At 43.8% G+C, this 18,258-nt stretch overlaps 1 protein-coding gene across 1 annotated transcript in view; it reads right to left on the bottom strand.

The window, feature by feature from the left end:
- SCNN1D (sodium channel epithelial 1 subunit delta) overlaps positions 1-10,202 on the bottom strand; it is a 73,786-nt gene extending 63,584 nt beyond the window's left edge. The window contains exons 1-2 of the mRNA XM_086921460.1: positions 9,889-10,202; positions 2,929-3,190 (exon numbers count right to left, since the gene is read on the bottom strand). Of these exons, the coding sequence (XP_086777586.1) occupies positions 2,929-3,190; positions 9,889-10,202 (576 nt within the window). The remainder of the gene's footprint in view (positions 1-2,928; positions 3,191-9,888) is intronic.
- Between the last annotated feature and the right edge of the window lie 8,056 nt (positions 10,203-18,258).

Below are 18,258 nucleotides of genomic sequence, written 5' to 3' on the forward strand. Positions count from 1 at the left end.
CACCGCCCTGCAGCGCATGGACTGAGGCTTTATTAATTAAATTTTGCACCCATTTTATGGGTATGTGCTGCTGCTTAGAGGATTTCTTGGCATTTACTATTTAAACTACATTTCCCTTACAGCTGTCTGAAGCTTTCTCCTGCTGAAACCCAAAAATTGTGAATGTCTTAAAAACTTTGGCAGAGGTTTACTTCAGCCCGACAACTACAGTTAAAGTGGCTGTCTTCAGATTTTGTTGCTATTCTCATTGTTTGCTTGGATGTCTGGACCAAAACAGTTATAGTTATGGCCTTAATATGAGGTTGGAGGTGCAGGAGTGGGACCGCCCGCTCCCGCACATCCAAACCCATGTTTGAACTGCCCACCAGATTAGCAGTTTTCTTCTGACTGGCAGGCGGTCCTTTGGCGTTCCCACAGCGGTGCCTGTGAAACTTCAAAAGCACTCTTGCCGGGACACCCGAACCTTGGACACGGACTCCTAAGAGCTGTGCAACACGTGGTGTCACCTTTATGACTAGAGAGGGGAATCTGTGCATTACCATAGAGATAGACAATGGACCCACAAGAAACAAAGGCCATCGCCGTCCTGAGGAATGTCCCAGAACCCTTAGCAAGGTCATTTAAGGGCAGAAACCTGTATTTGTTGATAACCCCTAGTCCTCCCTTCTTTTAACCTTGTCCAAAGAGACCACGGAATGAAGGTTGTTTGGTCTTCTGTAAACAGTTTATTCTTCATCCTTTCCCTTATTGCACTCCGCCCCTCATTTCCTTCACCTTCTCGAGTAAATATCCTTAAAACACCCCAGCTCCTCTTCAACCTTGAAAAGTTGAAGCCCACACCAATGACTTTGCAGCCTTGGTGTGAGGAAGCATGTCACCTTCGGGTGAGTGAGGGTTGTTGTCCTGAAAGAGAATAGTTGAAACATTTTGTTCAAAACCTAGGCTGCAACAATGTTGTGGACAGTCACTCTTTATCCTTAGTACTTTAAGACATACTTTATGTGAGATTTATATTTAACATCAAAAACAGTACCTGCACGGCATGGACTGCTGCAGTCCATGTCGTGCAGGTACTGGAGTCATGCATACAGGGGGCACATGTTGTGCCCCCCTGTGTGCATCTGATTTGGTGCAGAGGCACAAGGGGGCCCTGTAGGGCCCCCTTTATTTCCTCACCACCACACTTTTCTTGGCGGTCGCACCACCACGAAAATTGTGGCAGTGAGGAAAGTCATATTATGCTTGCCCCAGGACCGCCATGGTCATAATAGGGCAGTCAGAAGACCACCACCGCCGAGCCCCGTTGCGTTTTCCTTTGATCATTTGCATTTCCAAAGTTTGTTTTTGTGGCGTCTGTTGCTGGGGGGCCATTGCTTGATAAAGGGTTGAGGGGTGGTGTTCGGTGTGCAGATAATATGGCAGAGTTTATTTTTATTTCTACACAATAAACATATTAAGAGGATAAGGTAATGTCTTATACTTACTATTACAATAAGAACACTGGACACCATAGCCTCAATCAAAATATTGAATGGTGTGGGGGTCAGGCAGAGACATGTAGCTGGAAGAATCTAGATCACTCTTAGGAACCAAAACAAAGTCCGTGGCCTGCTCTTCATTGTCAATTTCTTACTCATGCAAACTTGAAAATGTACTCAAATGGAGTAAGGGGCAGGGAGAAGTTCTTTATAACTGGACCCAACATTATGCCGTGCAGAAGTTAGGAATTTTCTGAAAAAAATCCACCTGAAGTTAATCAACTATATTGATCAACTAAAGTATGTTCAATGTTGATCCAAGTGTAAGACACCAACGAATAGATTGGCGCTCTATGAAGTCAAACAATCAACAGTCACAAACACATTGCATAAATGGTAATTCACGGATGATTATGAGGATGAGTCTTCATACAAGGTCATGGGCTTAACCGCTATAGGTGTTACTCAAGTGGATGAAAGAACAATGAAACTGGGTTATTTATCTTTTTGGACTGCCCGTATGCCCTTTGCTTTCTGAGAGCTCTGGACATAATGTTTGGGGATTTAATCACAGCTGTATAGCCTGTAAGGACTCCTTGCACAACCACTGATTCCTATTAGGAGAGGACCCGTAGGAGGCTGATGATGCAAATCACATTTGATTTACATGAGTTTTGCATTTTATGAATAGTCAAAGGAGTATCTGGCAAACACAGGACCTGATTCACCACGGGTCTCCACAGTCGTCATGGGGGAGTCTCTGCACTCGGGCAGAAACCCTAGTGGGGAGACTCCCCCATGACTGTGGGGCCTCCGCCACGAGTGCGGAGACCCTTTGTGAATCAGGGCCACTGTCTGGACGATCATAGTGGCCAAAGAACATAAAAGCACCTTCAGACGGGGAGAGTTTCCCAAATAGGAACAAAGGGTTGATTAAGATGAAAAGATTGATATATCGATGATTCTGTCATCTGGGGGTATATTAAGTGTGCATCCACTTCTGATTTTTAGTGATGTCAATCATTCTGACAACTTGGTCAGTCAGTGTTGTAGGACAGCACACTTGCATTTTATTATTGCCTTTAATTTAGCTTAAGGATAAATATATCACATCAGCAGGGGTAAGGAACCCTAATTTGAAACACAATTAGGAGTAAAATCTCAAGGATTCTGCTGGGAGCATATGTGCAAAGTCTGGGGGTTGTAGACTGTTTCTGAACACTGTTTTTGAATTTATTTGAGTATGAAGTCGAATAGATGATGTCATCTACAGTGGTGACTAAAAAGTTAAATTATGTTAAGTGGTTTAAATTTACGTAGCATTTACCAGTTCGTTGACCTTTTTGTGCTCTATGGTCTCATGGACAGACTAACCTCCTGGGGGCTTCCATTTACCTTGGGCAAGCAAGGAGGAAAAGGTATTTGTATTTAGTCTGGGTGTTATACTTACAAGTCGAAAGCCCACTCTGGTACTAATGGTCCCTGACGGGGCTGGCCTGGTGCCATCGTCCGTCAGCCGCACCAGTTTGATGCTGTCCTCCAAGCTGAAGCTAGAATTGAAGTGGCCGCTCCCTTCTCCCAGTAGTTCCGCTAATGCTGTTACTTCAGGCTTACTGTCGAAGCTCCTAGTTGCATTGAAACCATAGAAATCAGAAAGAGCTTTCCGTGCCAATTGATCCAACTCGACTAAATGTTTGTTGACCACATCGAACCTGGTACAAGATGAGAAGAGATATATGAGCTCCGCTCATCTTTGAGAGACAATTATGCTCACAAGCATGGCAACGAAGACAACCAGAGGGTATCAATCTCCTTTTCTACCAACACGTCAGTTTACTCTGTAATTATTCTATGAGATGTTGATCCAGAAATCTTACTAACTCAACTCATAGCAAATTGGGAGGTTTGAGATGGCGACAAATTCTGAAGAGGAACACATGCATGGAGCAAACATTGTGGCATTCCACCTTAATATGTATTCCAAGATATCATGATAAAAATATTGAGAACCAAAATTTTGACATGGTTAATAAATACAGGTAAATATAGATTTACTTTGCTTCATTCCACATATATAGATCTTGATGCAACCAACCCTCCCGCATCCCCCATGGGTGTCCAACCCCTTTTCTTTATTTTGTTGTGCTACAGTTCCCCTGATCTGTTGCAGTTCTCCCAGGTGGTTGCACCTGGCCTCATTGGATCTGGGGATCCACAAAACAACAAAAGAAGCCAGGGCCGCATGACCCAGGGGGATCAGGGTATCCCCACCCTGCCAAATCAAACACAAAAATTGATGTGATACCCTCAGAGAAATGCTATTTTCTTAATCAGCAGGTTAGTACCAGAGACCTAATAAGTTCGCTTTGTGCTGCTAGTTGTTTGTTACCTAAATTCAAAGCTATCCCAAGAATTCGACGAGGATGGCTCACTCTCTTAATGTGACATGCTTCATCATTTGCCACCTCGTCCCAACCTGGTAAAATGTTATTACCAGGGTGGAATCAACCTCAGATTTGGGCTTTTCTGAGGGCGTTCTTAGATATTTCTTCTCTCAGGACAAATATTTAGGTTCAGTTTATGACTTTAAAAAACCATGGGATAATCCACTAAAGTATCCTTTAATTTGGTGGTATCCCTGGTTCAATAACAGATTACCAAAGGGGAAATACAGGAGGCATACTTAGGTGTAATGACCTGTATGTGTCACTGTACAAATAATTATGCCAATATGTTTCTGTCTCTAATCAGGAGTGGGTCTGAGGCATTCGTCAGGGCTGTGTCTATGCTCTGTACACTGCAATTAGTAAGTGCTGGGTGGGCTCAGCGATAAACAGAGGACCTACCTCTCAACTGGTATCATAAATAACCTCCCACCTTATATCTTATATATATGTTTTGTACAGTTTGTGGCCATCTTATCTCAACAAGCACTTGATTTTGTGGATCCACAGATTCACTGTGGTAGATCTGCGAGGAAACTGCAATGTAAAATATACATACATTTTGAGCCTTCATTTCTCAAGAACTACTGAATGAATTTAAACCAGATCACAAAAAGCAAGCGTTTACTATGCAGATCTAGCTTTCTGCCAAATGTGGTGTAAATCTGTTCAACCATTTTGACTATAGCAGTATCTAAAGTTCCAATTGAAAATTGCATAGTGAAAACACGTTTTTAGACCCCCCCCCTTTCTCAGCCTCCACTTTACAGAATACCATGAAACTTTCCAGGAGGGAGCTGAGGTTGATGAGACTTTTATTCAAATGTTTTGTGAAGATATGTCAAACGGCACTAAAGTTATTAGCAAACCAAATGGAAACGTGGACTTCAGTATAACTACCCTGTGGTGACAATAAATATTAGAAACCTGTTGACTGGAAACCTACTTCATATTGGAATTAGACAGCCAAGAACCATGTGGATTCAACATAGATGAAGAAATGCATACTTCTCTTGGATAGCTGCCCCTATTCCACACACTCTTCTTGAGCGATTGTCTTCTTTTTTTAGTGCAGCAGCCACGGATGAAATATGCACTAACACATTTTTTTCAGGTATTTCAGGATTTATTTTTCTGCTATAATTTGTTTTCTTTGAAAATAATAGACAAGTTGTTTTTAATCAAATAAAGATAATGTCGAAATCATATGTTACAGTGGGTTACTTAGGAACACTTTCACACTTAAGTGTATATATGACTTAATTAATGTAGCCACATAGGCTACTGAATAAGTAGAAGTTTTTCTTGTGTGTTAATCACATCTGCAGACAGTGCAAAATTGTTGCGCAGCCTTGAAAAATGGTTACCTATAGAAAGGATGATTGTTTATTTTGGCACTTGCCAATAATATGTATATTTGACTAATAATGCCCTTTGGAAGTAATGCATTGACTCTCATTTTATTATGATTTGTATAAGCACTTGCACTTTATGAATGTTGCTCTCTAATTGTGTTTTGTTTTAAAATAATCTAACGCGTATCTATTATATTCCTTAATTTTGGTTAAGTTATAAGGATGCACCCCTATATTTGTTTCAAAAAAGTTTCAAACATATAATATAATGTGTTTGTTGAATAAATGTATAAGTTATGAGATGGTGCACAAAAATGCAACAGAGAAATCTTAGTTACCTTTGTTGGTTTCCATGAACTTTCTGTTTGGTTACATGATATAAACACTACGAGTGATGGCGCTCATTTGTCGTGAGCAAGACTGTAGGTGACAACCAAAACATGTTGACTTGCGCTCATCCGGTAATAAAAATCTTTGGGAACCATGTTGGAGTGCCTTGCTTATTTCCATATATTGGGAAGACAAGACTTTATTTTTATATATACGAGGAGCCAGTGGACACCTATTCACAGCACTACCACCGAAGTTTTGGCACCACCCCAGCATCCACTAAATGGAGGACGAATATATATATTCCACAAAGTTGAAGAAATGCATACTTCTCTAGGATAGCTTCCCCTATTCCACACACTCTTCTTGAGCGATTGTATTCTTTTTTTTATATATATATATATATATATATATATATATATATATATATATATATATATATATATATATATATATATATATATATATATATATATATATATATATATATATATACTACTATTATAAAGAGAGAACTTGCACCTTTTGGCAAGGTAAACTCGGGAACCACAGCGCCAATCTACACACCCGATACATCTATGAAAATGTCAGGGTGTGGATACCCCTGTACCCCCCAGCACACGCCCACAGCACAATGCAGACACGCCCACAAGGGACTACTTTGCTGGCACAGTTCTTTACCTTTTAAATGTATTTGGTGGGCGTCTGCATAGCCTATGTCCTTCTGCTGCAACTGCCCTTTCCAACTCTGTATTGGGTGTTGTGATTGGTGCTGTGGTTCCTGAGATTACACGCCTCAAAGGTTTGGGCTCTCTCTTTATTATATTAGAATATATATATATATATATATATATATACATATATATATATATATATATATTCCACAACGGCAACTCCTTTCGAGACACCACAAAGGACACAACGGGGATTGGGTCGCTTTCAAGCAAAAACCATATGCTGGGGTCATCTATTGAGGCGGTCCGAGGTAATATCCAATTTTATTGGGAAGCAGAAAAAACACCAGGCTTTCCCTCGGACTCTTCAAAGCGGGTCCTTCTGCACGCGACTGGTTGCGTGCTAAACACTCCACAACGGCAACTCCTTTTGAGACACCACAAAGGACACAACGGGGATCAATGCAGAAGGCTTGTTTTTTTGCTGAAAAATTGTGGCATAATTCATTTCGACAAAAGTCTTCTTCAGATGCCATTACTAACTTGAAAAAAGGGAAACACCTTGATTTTAACCTTCTTGGCTCCTCCTATGTCGATGGAGTACAGCTGGCCCCTTTTACATCATACAGTCTCTGTCACATGATCTAGTATAGGAGACTACCACTCCCAGAGGCCATCTAGTTCGAAATTGTCTTCTGTGGGGCTTTCAGACGTTTTCATGCTGTGTGTGCCATTTTCGAGGTGATGTTACCTTCGTATTTTCCTTTTGTGAACAAAACGGTCTGCCTTGGGTCCCCTTTCGCTTGCCTCCAGTCCTTTCCCCTGCAGGGTCACGGAACATCAGGGCAGTGTCTGTGTTCCCCCGTCAGATCTATATATATACCCTGTGTGTATATATATATATATATATATATATATATATATATATATATATATATATATATATACTAGCAGCCCGCCCCAGCGTTGCCTGGGGCAGAAAGGGGCTGGGGGCAGTACACCCGCTCCCGCCCCGACACGACCCCCTCCCGTCCCGACTCCCTCCCTCCCTCCCCCACTCCTCCCGCCTGCCCCTCTGTGCACACCCGCTCCCCTCCCGTCCCGAGTTCCTCCGGTCCCAACTTCCTCCCGCTCCGACTCCCTCCCGCCCGGACTCCCTCCAGCCCGGACGCCCTCCCGCCCTGACTCCCTCCCTCCCTGACTCCCTTCCGCCCGGATTTCAATGTTTGTTTACATTACCTGAGCTGCCGCTCCGCTCCTCTTCTCCATGACGCGCCAAGGTGCAAGTTCTCTCTCAATGTTTACATTACCTGAGCTGCCGCTCCGCTCCTCTTCGCCATGACGTGCCCACGCTCTTCAGCTCCATGTCCGCCGCGATTTCAATGTTTACATTACGCTCCTCAGCTCCATGTCCGCCGCTCCAACACGTCGTCATCACGCACGTCGTTGCGTCGCGTCACGGCCAGTGCTAGGTCACGGCCGGCGCTACTTTCAGGGGACTACTTTGTTTACAAATTTAATTTGTTTAATTTACTTTTTTTTAAAATTTATATAGCCTATGTCCATCTACACACCCAGACATTTTCATAGATGTATCGGGTGTGTAGATTGGCGCTGTGGTTCCCGAGTTTACCTTGCCAAAAGGTGCAAGTTCTCTCTTTATAATAGTAGTATATATATATATATATATATACATATATATATATATATATATATATATACTAGCAGCCCGCCCCAGCATTGCCTGGGGCAGAAAGGGGCTGGGGCAGTACACCCGCTCCCACCCCGACCCCCTCCCGCACCGACTCCCTCCCGCCCCGACTGACTCGTGCCCCCCCACCCGCCCGACTCACTCGCGCCCCCCTCCCGCCCGACTCACTCGCGCCCCCCTCCCTCCCCGACTCAGTCGCGCCCCCTCCCGCCCCGACTCACTCACGCTCCAACATTTTCCTTTACTGCTGCCTCCTTCTTGCCTCCCCCTGCATCACACAGTCTCGCACTGAACTTTCCCTTTCCTTACCTGTGCCGCCGCTCCTCACTGCACAGCCGCTCGTCACTGCACCGCCGCTCCTCCTTCATCGTCATCACGCAAGTCGCGTCGCGGTCATCACGCACGTCGCGTTGCGGCCAGCGCTAGGTCCCGGCCGGCACTACTTTCATGGGACTACTTTGTTTACAAACGTAATTTTTTTAATTTACTTTTTTTTAAACATTTATATAGCCTATGTCCATCTACACACCCTGACATTTTCATAGATGTATCGGGTGTGTAGATTGGCACTGTGGTTCCCGAGTTTACCTGGCCAAAAGGTGCAAGTTCTCTCTTTATAATAGTAGTATATATATATATATATATATATATATATATAGTGTCAAAATATGCACATGTGGAGTTAGGAATAATAAAGCTATACTTATCTGTGTGCATTTAACTTCTTGATATTTTGGTACCACAATGTTTCTGTAGCTAACATTTTGACATGCAGGCAACATCGCCCTTTCTGGATAACTCCCAATGCTCGTATGCTTTCACGTGTTAAAAAGCAACTCCTTCATAAAACAGAAATTATACTATTCACAGACGTGTAAACTGATATGCGGGTTATTTGATATTATTATCCCTGAACTTCAGAGTTTGAGCCACTCCCTTCATCTCCTGTCCCCTAAAGCATGACAATTCTTTCCTCGATGACATGAATATCTTGGTAGCCAATATCTCAACAATTACCATTCTCAAGACCTGTCAACCTACCTTCAGTATCAGAAGAATGCAGCAAACAACGTGAGGTAGATGTTTAGCCACGAATCATTAGATGTTTAGCCACTGATCAGAACAAAAACCAACTTGAAACAAATAGCAACATGAAGTCTGAGAATGAAGGATGCTACTGTCCAGAAAGCAAGGCAAAGAACTCTCCTCATATCTGGACCTCTACCTCTTTTCAAGTAATGCAGTGTTTGAGCAATTGTTTCCTAATTCCTCTTTTTTGTACTGAGTATCCCCACACTACTACTTAATTTGTACAACAAATGAGTGCAGGGGCCAAAGTTTTTTTGAGCCTGTGACTACCAGTGCCAAATAGAAGTGCTGTGGTATTCCAACCCTTCCTATACTTGAAACCATCTTATTCCAACAATGCCTCCTTCTTCCACCACCTTCCACTTCCTGCCTCTTGATCTCACTATTACACGTTCTTCTTAATCCCTTTTTGTAATCCCTCTCTCACATTACTTTATTGTTTTCCTGTCCTCTCTTCCTCCTTCCTTCTCTCTCTTGTCCTTGCATCTCTCTCTCTTGATCTGGATGAAAGGTTGACGATTAAAAACAAGTTTCACGTTCCTAAAAGTGAGTGCCAGTGCAGACACACTTGGAAGGGGGCAACACTGAATAGATCTTACAAAGGTATGATTGCAATTTTAGAATTTTTCACTTCGGATAAAACCCCCTGATTCAGATATTTGAAAATCCAAACGACCTGAATTCAGTACGTTTGAGATAATAACCAATTGTGAAATATATTCCTTTTGCTTGCACCTGGACACATCTATTGAGTGCCAAATGTCTGCCCATAATCCCACATTATAAAGCCAAAGTCAGATCCAGTACCTGTAGGGGTTCATATTGCAGATTGTGACAGCGGGGAAGATCTTGCCCTTGTGGTTCGTGCTCATGCTGATGTTAATAGCGACGGGATAGCTCCAGTACTGGGAAGTCAAGATACCAATTTGCCAGTACAGCATCGCGAAGCTGGAGAAGAAAAGCAAGAACCAGAATGTGGTCTTCATTTTGTTCTGGCTGGTACAGGCCAGGCGAATGCTGCCGTGAATGGTGGTGTTGTCGCAAAAGAACTGGAACATGTCTTTGAAAGAGTCGTAGAAGTCAAAAAGGCCCTCCTCCTTTTCCGCCTTGGCAGCAGCCATCTTAGAGTCCTGCAGGTAGAAAGAGGATATTTATTGGTGAGTAAGCATCAGACTTCTAAAGCACTGTCACTTAAAATTTCTTGAAGGTTAAGAGGGTCAGTTAGAATATGACTAAAGTAGAATATACTGTAAATTGACAGATGTTCCCTTCAGGCAAACTTTTGATATTCCTACCCAATTTAAATGTAGGTGAACCGATGAGTTTCTGCTGGCCAAGCCACAGAAATCCTCTTCCGATGGCCTATCCGCGATAGTATTCCCTGCTTCATTGTGATCGTAAAGCTGTTCTGCTCACAGCACCTAAAACTGTGTTTTCAAGAGTGAAATGGATGAACAGTAAATGTATCTACATATAAAGGACTGTGGTAGGAAGGATGATGGTGAAACGCTAGATAGTGGATAGATGAACCTTACTGGGAGGGATGGGAGAGCAGGCCTGTCAGATGTTTTTGCGGGACCTCGAACGTAAGCTTCTTGCAGAGGCCTTCTTTGGCTTTCTATCTGCAGGAGCACCATGTTCAAAATAGAAACAATGTCAGAGAAGCATTTGTTAGCAGCTCCTGCATAAGGTGCCACTGCACGTTGGCTGCCATTGCCTGCCTCATTAGAAAGACATCACAAGTGTGGGTAGACAAAGATCAAAATAGGTTGGGTATGTGCAGCTCATGCAATCCTGAATGTAATGCTTGTTTTAAAACCCAAACCTCCTAAATAGAGTGCATTTTTCATGATCACAGTATCCACAAAAGGGGATATTTTACAGCTCAGTCTGTATAGAATATTGAAAATGTGCTATGAGTCACAGAATCAGTAATAGGGTGAATTTTGGGGACCATCAAGGGGTCTTTTTACATATTGTATATACTACGTGGAAATAATGGATTTTTCTGGTTTATACTATTAATAAATTCCTTTATGGTCTGGATCACATCATCAAGAACATGTGTATTTTCCCTGCTCATAACGTGCAGGATGGATTTTTCCAAATGTTACCAGCCATGTTAGACAGGGGTTTACAAATGTCCCTATACTTACCAGGGTTGGGGAAGAGGGTGATTCGTTAGTTAACTCTGTACAGAAAAGGACACATAATTCTTGATTTTGCCACCTCTAATAGCTTGTCTTTTTCCAAGTCAGATTGGAAAACTCAATGATTTTGTTTTAGAAACGTAAAATACAGAAGTTGCTGGGTGTTTCTGGATAACACCAAGAGCAAAACCCACTACTATAGCTGGATTCAACAAAAGGTATAGAATCTTCTGAATAAAAAGAAAGGGTAATTTGATGAACTATGCTGAAGTGCTGTGCTTATTCAAACTTCACAACTTTGTTGGAAAAAATATTACCCCAAAACGTGTGTGTGTGTGTGTGTATATATATATATGGATATATATATGGATAAAGCAATGTGGTTCCCACCGGCGCGCACAGCAGCGGGTGCCAACATAAGGCCGAACCAATGGCCTTGATTCAGAAATCCTTTCTAGTGTTTATTCAAACAGAGCCAGCCTGTCTCACCGACGCGTTTCGGCTTCACAGGCCCTGTGAGGCCAAACCGCGTCGATGAGACAGACTGGCTCTGTTCGAATAAACACTAAAGAAAGGATTCTGAGTGTGGCGCACCTTTGTTTTAAAACATATATATATATATATATATATACATATGTACACATATACACACATGCATATATATATATATACATACACATACGTATATATATATATATATATATGTATATATATATACACACATATATGTATATATATATACATACATACATACTCACAGACACGCAGGCACACACACGTATGTTTTTCTAGCATATAATACGTTTGTAAACTACCCTTAGCAAGTGTGTGCAGATGGGATGGATTGGCCCACATAATGCAGGGCACTCGAGGGTCACCTTGTCCTACCCTGCTTCTGATTTCTTTCAAAGCGAGCTCTGTTGCTACGAGTTGTCCTTGCTTGTTGTGCATCAGTTGTCAAGAAATCTTAGAAAAGGAAGGGTGTTCACGTGGTAGGATTTGGTCCCAAATGAAACACCCTAGCATTACACCCTGGCCTTGTTATCCTTACCGTCGGAGACAGAAGGCCAGCTCCCCTGGTTGCTCGCGCCGCTTCCTTCTCGGGGACCACGGCTGTATTATTTGGTTTCTTTGGGGAGCTAGCAGACCTCTGTGTCCACCAGACAGCACCTGTTCTTTGTTGACACCTGTGCTAACAGATGCCTTCCTTTGGGGTGTTGGTAGCTTCCACGCCTACTCCCATCAGCAATGTATGCAGGAGCTGTCAGTGACGACAGGTTCAGCTCGGCGTCTCCATCCTTATGAGTTAAATGCTGCTCCGGCGAAGAGCACCGGCCTGTCCGTGGGATGCTGCCGTTGAGTCTGTACTCTGGGGTTAATGCCTGCAGTTAATGCCTCTTGTTCCACTGAGCTGGTGCGGAGTCTGCAGTGCTCACCTGCAGCAGGTGTACGTACTTTCAGCTCTCAGTCACGCAGAGGCACGCTTCCCTATATAAACCTGGAAAGATTGGACGGTTTCCAAGTGGTGTGTAAAGACGTCCGTCAGGAACGACATCTGCGCCGGCGGCAGTGAGTCAGAGGGAACAGCACTCAGCCTCTGCCCCAAATGGTACCGTCCCCGGCAGCAGGAAGGCATGCTTGAGGCAGGCAGGCCTGCGTTCCGGCTCGCAGTCCTCCATCGCCCGGGGCGCTTCCCGGTCTTCCTCGCAAGGATACTGCGGGATTGGCGTGCAGAAACTATGACGGAGTCGCACCTTCCCTCTCAGGTACAGGAGGACTCCACACCCGCAGACCTGGAGACCACGCGATGGATGGAGCAGGAAGTGGGGAGCGGTTCATGCAGGACAACCCTCCCGATTCAGGCGGGAGACTACCGATTTCAAGGCTAGCCCCCGACGTGCTCCCTCTGAGCCTGCCGAGAGGGGAAGGGGCTGTGTAGATCCGGCGGGGCTCTTGCACAGGAGGCGCCTCACCATCAGTTCGGACACCAGTAAACGGGCGGCCTTCTTAAAACGTGGACACCCCCCCCACCATCCTCACCACTTCCTTTTAATATCCTATCACCTCTTATTTCTGTAGAGTGAAAACTGCTTACCCTTTATAACAGGAGTTCGCCTCTGCTTCCCAGCCGAAGGCATTTCCTTCACTAGTAGGTAAGTCTTCTTAATTATCTTCACTACCTGTTTCAAATTTAAAACAAGCATTGGCAAATCCAATAGTTGTCGCCCATCTTCTAGCTCTGTTCACACTCGGGCACATTTTCTGTGTCTACGCTTGGCCAGTACACTTTTACAGACACACACCCAGTGTGCACATGTCTTATAGACATATAGCGCTATATAAATGCAAACCCTCCCCTCTTCTATCCTTCCACTATCCTTTTCAGTCCAGCTAACAGACGCACGTGTCCACTGCTCAAATTAATCTAATATTTCCCAATACTAATTCACCACTGATCCTTTTTGGATTCCAGAGTAGCGTGCTACTTGCCAAAAACGATTCAACATCTTGTCAGGGGTAGTAAGCGCTATATAAATACAATTACATTTAGAGTATGCACAGGGCTAGAAAGGTGTTAACTCTTAACTCACAAAGACAATTGTAGCCAATGTTCATGTAAAGTAAACCATAGTGTTCATGGGGGTTTAACAAAAGTTTGGAAAAGGTAAGTTGATATTCATACTTTGGCACTTTTACACACCTTTAAAAAAAACATTAACAAAGCCTATAGCCAAGATCTAAATCACTTTATATAGCATTGATAAGGGGTCTCCCAGCTCTCTTGACCAGGCTTTAGGGCGGTGTGATCAGTTCCACCACACTGGGTGTTCAGTGGGGTGGGGAAGCCCTGTTTGAAAATATATTGTGGCTTGAAAACCACCTGCTGCCATGTTACTTGCCTACAGCTATTTTCAGACATCAATAAAAATGTCAAGATAACTCCGGTGATTAATGTTCTTCCTGTAGAGAGATGGAGTTTTGTCTAAGGAAAGTTTGACTCCTCGTAAGGTAGCTCAGAGTGTTAATCTGGCTGCTGCTAAGAACGTGTGTCATGCAGATCACAAAGTGCATATAATGTAAATAGGTCAATGGGTCACTGCTTTTGTCAGAGAGATTCTTTTGTTACTTGCAGTTTAGAAGTTAAAATCCTTATATAGAACAATGAGCTATTAACTGTCTTCAAAGAGCTGTATGCAAACTGCAAGGTTTATATTAGACCTACATGTTTCTTTGCCCGGTCTTTCCTTAACCTAATCTTGCAAAAAGCTTTAATTGGGGTAGAAAGAACTATTACAGACCAAAGACTCTTAAACTATACTGCCCACCAGTATGGATGACCTGTGACTCCTACATCTTTTAGTACTCTGTCTTATGTAACATTTCTTATATACTGATGAATTCCTGTTTTAACAAGGGATTGTCTCTGTTAAATGCAGTGGCGGTTTTACCATTTGGGTGGTGGGGCATTGCCCCACTAATAATTCTCGGCCAATTAATTCGAGCGGCGCGTTAATAAAAGTTTTATAAATTAACGCGCCGCTCGAATAAATTACCCAATAATTATTGCCCTGCGCCTGCGGCCGTGGTGTCAAGCTGAGCTAAAGCTTCAATCATGTAGTAATATGCACTGTCTGACACTGGGTGGCGCTGGAGTAGCCGGCACAGTGCGCATTGCGCATGTGGTGTTTGCCCGACTGCCTTTGTTTAGCTAGCAAACTAAATGGTTTTGCAAAAGCAAGCACTGCAGAGTACGGGGTTTGCTCATGCAACATACCCCAGTGCTTAAAAAATGAGCGGCGTTTTTTTCATGCTCAGTCAAATCCTGATGCTGCTCTCTTTAGAGAGCAGTTCTCCTCTAAAGAGAGCAGCATCAGGATTGGCTACTACTACTGTACTGTACTGTAATGTAACAGTACTGTTCACGGTCTAGTGTCTCACCGCAGGGTGGGAGCATCGTAACACATGGTGGGCAAGCAATGCCCAATCCCTGTAGTGGCTTAGTGTTAAGCCATTCAGTGATTGGGCATTTCTAGTTGCTGGGCAAATCGGGCCGGCCCACGGCCAGTCAGTGTCACCCTGCCTACACCCTTCCCTTCCTCCTTGTGGTCTCCTCGTGGTCGACTCGTGCGCATGAGGGACAGAGACTGTCTGGTTTGAGGCCTCACACTTCACCTAGTCGCCGGCGTCGAGTCTGTCATCAGGAATGGAGTCAGCAGTTCACCAGCAGCCCAGGTAAGGCCCAGGCGGGCATTTTAAAAAGTTTTTGGCTAGTGCGGTAGAGGAGCCGCCAGGGACGTACAACATCGTTTGAAAGGGATTTCCGAAAGTCTGGGATATTCTAATAGATCTTATGTGAGGTAAAATGCCTCTTTTATATAGGAATTATTAAATAATTAAAGCAGTGTTCTGTGAGGCTTGGAGCATAGGCAGCACTCGGAGTACATGGCCAGAGCCCTGGTGAGTATACTTTGCTCAGACTTTGTAGAGAGAAGCTTGGAGAGTATAGGCAGTATTCTGAGTTCAGGGTGAGAGACTTGAAAGCAGCGGTGCTCTGAGTGCCCAGTCAGAGACTTAGAATGTAGGCTGTGATCCCATCCCAATGAGCATACTGCTCCCTGGGCACGCCAGAGAGGCTTGGATAGCAGGTAGTGCTCGGAGTACATCATGAAAGGATTGGCGCGTCAGCAGTGTTTGGAGTGAATCCTTCATAGTGAGAGGCTTGGAGAGCAGGCAGTGATCAGAGAGGGCTTTGTGGCAGGATTGGAGATGTAGTGAAATACCTGCACTGCATGTTGTGCTAGAAAAGCACGCTCATAGATAGGCTTTCCTATTTGCTATTTTTCATTGTGAATTCCATTGATTAGTTTTTCCATGTTTTACAACATATAAAAAAATTGTAAGAATCATTGGGTATCAGTGTTCACTCTTTTTTACTGTAACAGGGTAGTGAGTTTTTCCAGTGCTCGTAAGGGGTGTTTTTTTATTTCTTTTCTCTCTCATTCATCACTATTGTCAGGTCTTCTCTTTCTTTCCTGCTCCTAATTCCCTTTTCTGTAACTTTTCCTGAATTTGTTCTTGCCTGTAACTTTTCATTATTTCCCTCACCTCCCTGTCGGTCCCATTTCCAAGCACTCAAACTCTTCTATCGAGTCCCACCGCATGTGCATGGATCAGGATGCGTATTAATTCTCATTAAGATTTAATTATCTATACTACTATTATAAAGAGAGAACTGTGTCCTTTGAGCCAGGTAAACTCGAAAAGTACACCACCAATCCAAACACCCAAGACATCTTTGACAACCTCAGGGCAAGCAGAAGAACATAGGCTATATAAAAATAAAAAATATACGTTCTTTAAAAAATTTAGGAATAAAAAAAAAGTAGTCCCTTGCAAGTATCGCCGGCCGTGACGTGCGTGATGACATCGGGAGCGCAGGGAGGAGCGGCATTCAGGAGCAAGAGGAAGAGCCGCGGACATGAGCGCGGGGAGGAGCTGCGGACAGGCAGGGAGGAGCGGCGAACAAGCGGTGAGGAGCGGCGAGAAGCAGAGGAGCAGTGGAGCAGTAAACTCAGCAGCGCGGGGAGGAGCGGTGGCTGAGGTAAGTGAAGCAGCGACAGGTGTGCACCGAGGGACGGGCGGGGGCCATGAGTGCTCGGAAGCCTTTTCCTCAAAGTCAGGATGTCGGGGGAAACAACGGACATGAGCGTGGGCAGAAGCGGCCAGGAGCAACAAAACCGGAGCAAGGAAACACTGTAAGGACGCTCTGCTGCTCCCGGCCGCTCTGCTGTGCGTCTCCTGCTGCGATGCTGCCCCCAGCCCCCTTCTGCCCTGGGCAACGCCGGGGCGGGCTGCTAGTAGTAGATAACAGGTTAGTGGTGAGCATTTAACACACCTAACTCCTGCTTTATTCTTCAGACAAATGACAGATTCTTACTGAATGAAGATGCTCTACAAATGACCAGGGATATATATTGTAGGGCCCTCAGTGCTCGGCTACTGAAAAACAGTTTCCCACTGCCTTGTTCTTGGTCTTGAGATACCTAGAAAGGACTAGGCTAATAAGTGTAGCATTAGAACCCGACTTGGGCCTATTCCTGTTCTACCTGTTCAAAGGAGAGAAGTCTGTTAAGGATTAAATATGCATATTTTCTCTATTGGGGGAAGAATAAGCTCAGCTCATTTTATTTTTAATAAATAAAGTTATTGTTGTATGTACAGGTTATTTGCCAAGTATCAGGCTTTGTTTCTGCAACATCAATTCTATGATTCATTTTGAGAGTAAAGAGTTGACTGGTCACAGTAACAGTGAAGGTTGAACTTGATGATACAGAGCCTGTATCATGAACATGTTCTAACTTATTTAGTAGGCTCAGAACTGTCCCAGGCACCGTTTTTTGCTCAAATTATGCTATTTGCAGTACCTACTAGGAAACACTGAGCAAGGGCTACTTCTTCATGTTTCTAAGATGCACTGTGTGAAGCTCATATACTAACTTGTGGATTTTCTGTGTCAATGTATGTGCTACATCTTCAAAGTAAGTAGGTGTGGAGTTAAGATTAGTAACTTTTATCTCTCTCTGTGCATCTACATAACCACATGCACTTTACTATTCATAGTCAAAAAGGAGGTGAGCGTTGGTCTAGACAAATTTGCTTGAAAATGCATCATTTGCCCACTCATTTAAAAAAAAATTCTCGGGGGGACAATCCCCCCGAACCCTCCTTAAGACGCAGCGGTGTGCTCAACCACCAATTTTACGCCCTACCATGTGCAAATGTCACCAGCCGCCACTGGTTAAATGTGTGTATAAAGTAAAATGCTCTGACACCTCACACTGGTATGAGAGGCGCTATAAAACTAAATTAACCTGAGAGATTAGTTATGGAGACTTGAGGACCACTGTTAAATGGTGGCTGTGAGGGAATCTATGGCAGCGGTGGTCATTGGGAGGCGCCAACAAACATTATTGCACTAGTGCTAAAGCTGGCCCTGCTCTTGACCTCCTGATTCATCTCACAAACC

Source organism: Lissotriton vulgaris, chromosome 5 (genome assembly GCF_964263255.1).
Source record: "Lissotriton vulgaris chromosome 5, aLisVul1.2, whole genome shotgun sequence".
In the NCBI taxonomy this organism is placed as follows: domain Eukaryota; kingdom Metazoa; phylum Chordata; class Amphibia; order Caudata; family Salamandridae; genus Lissotriton; species Lissotriton vulgaris.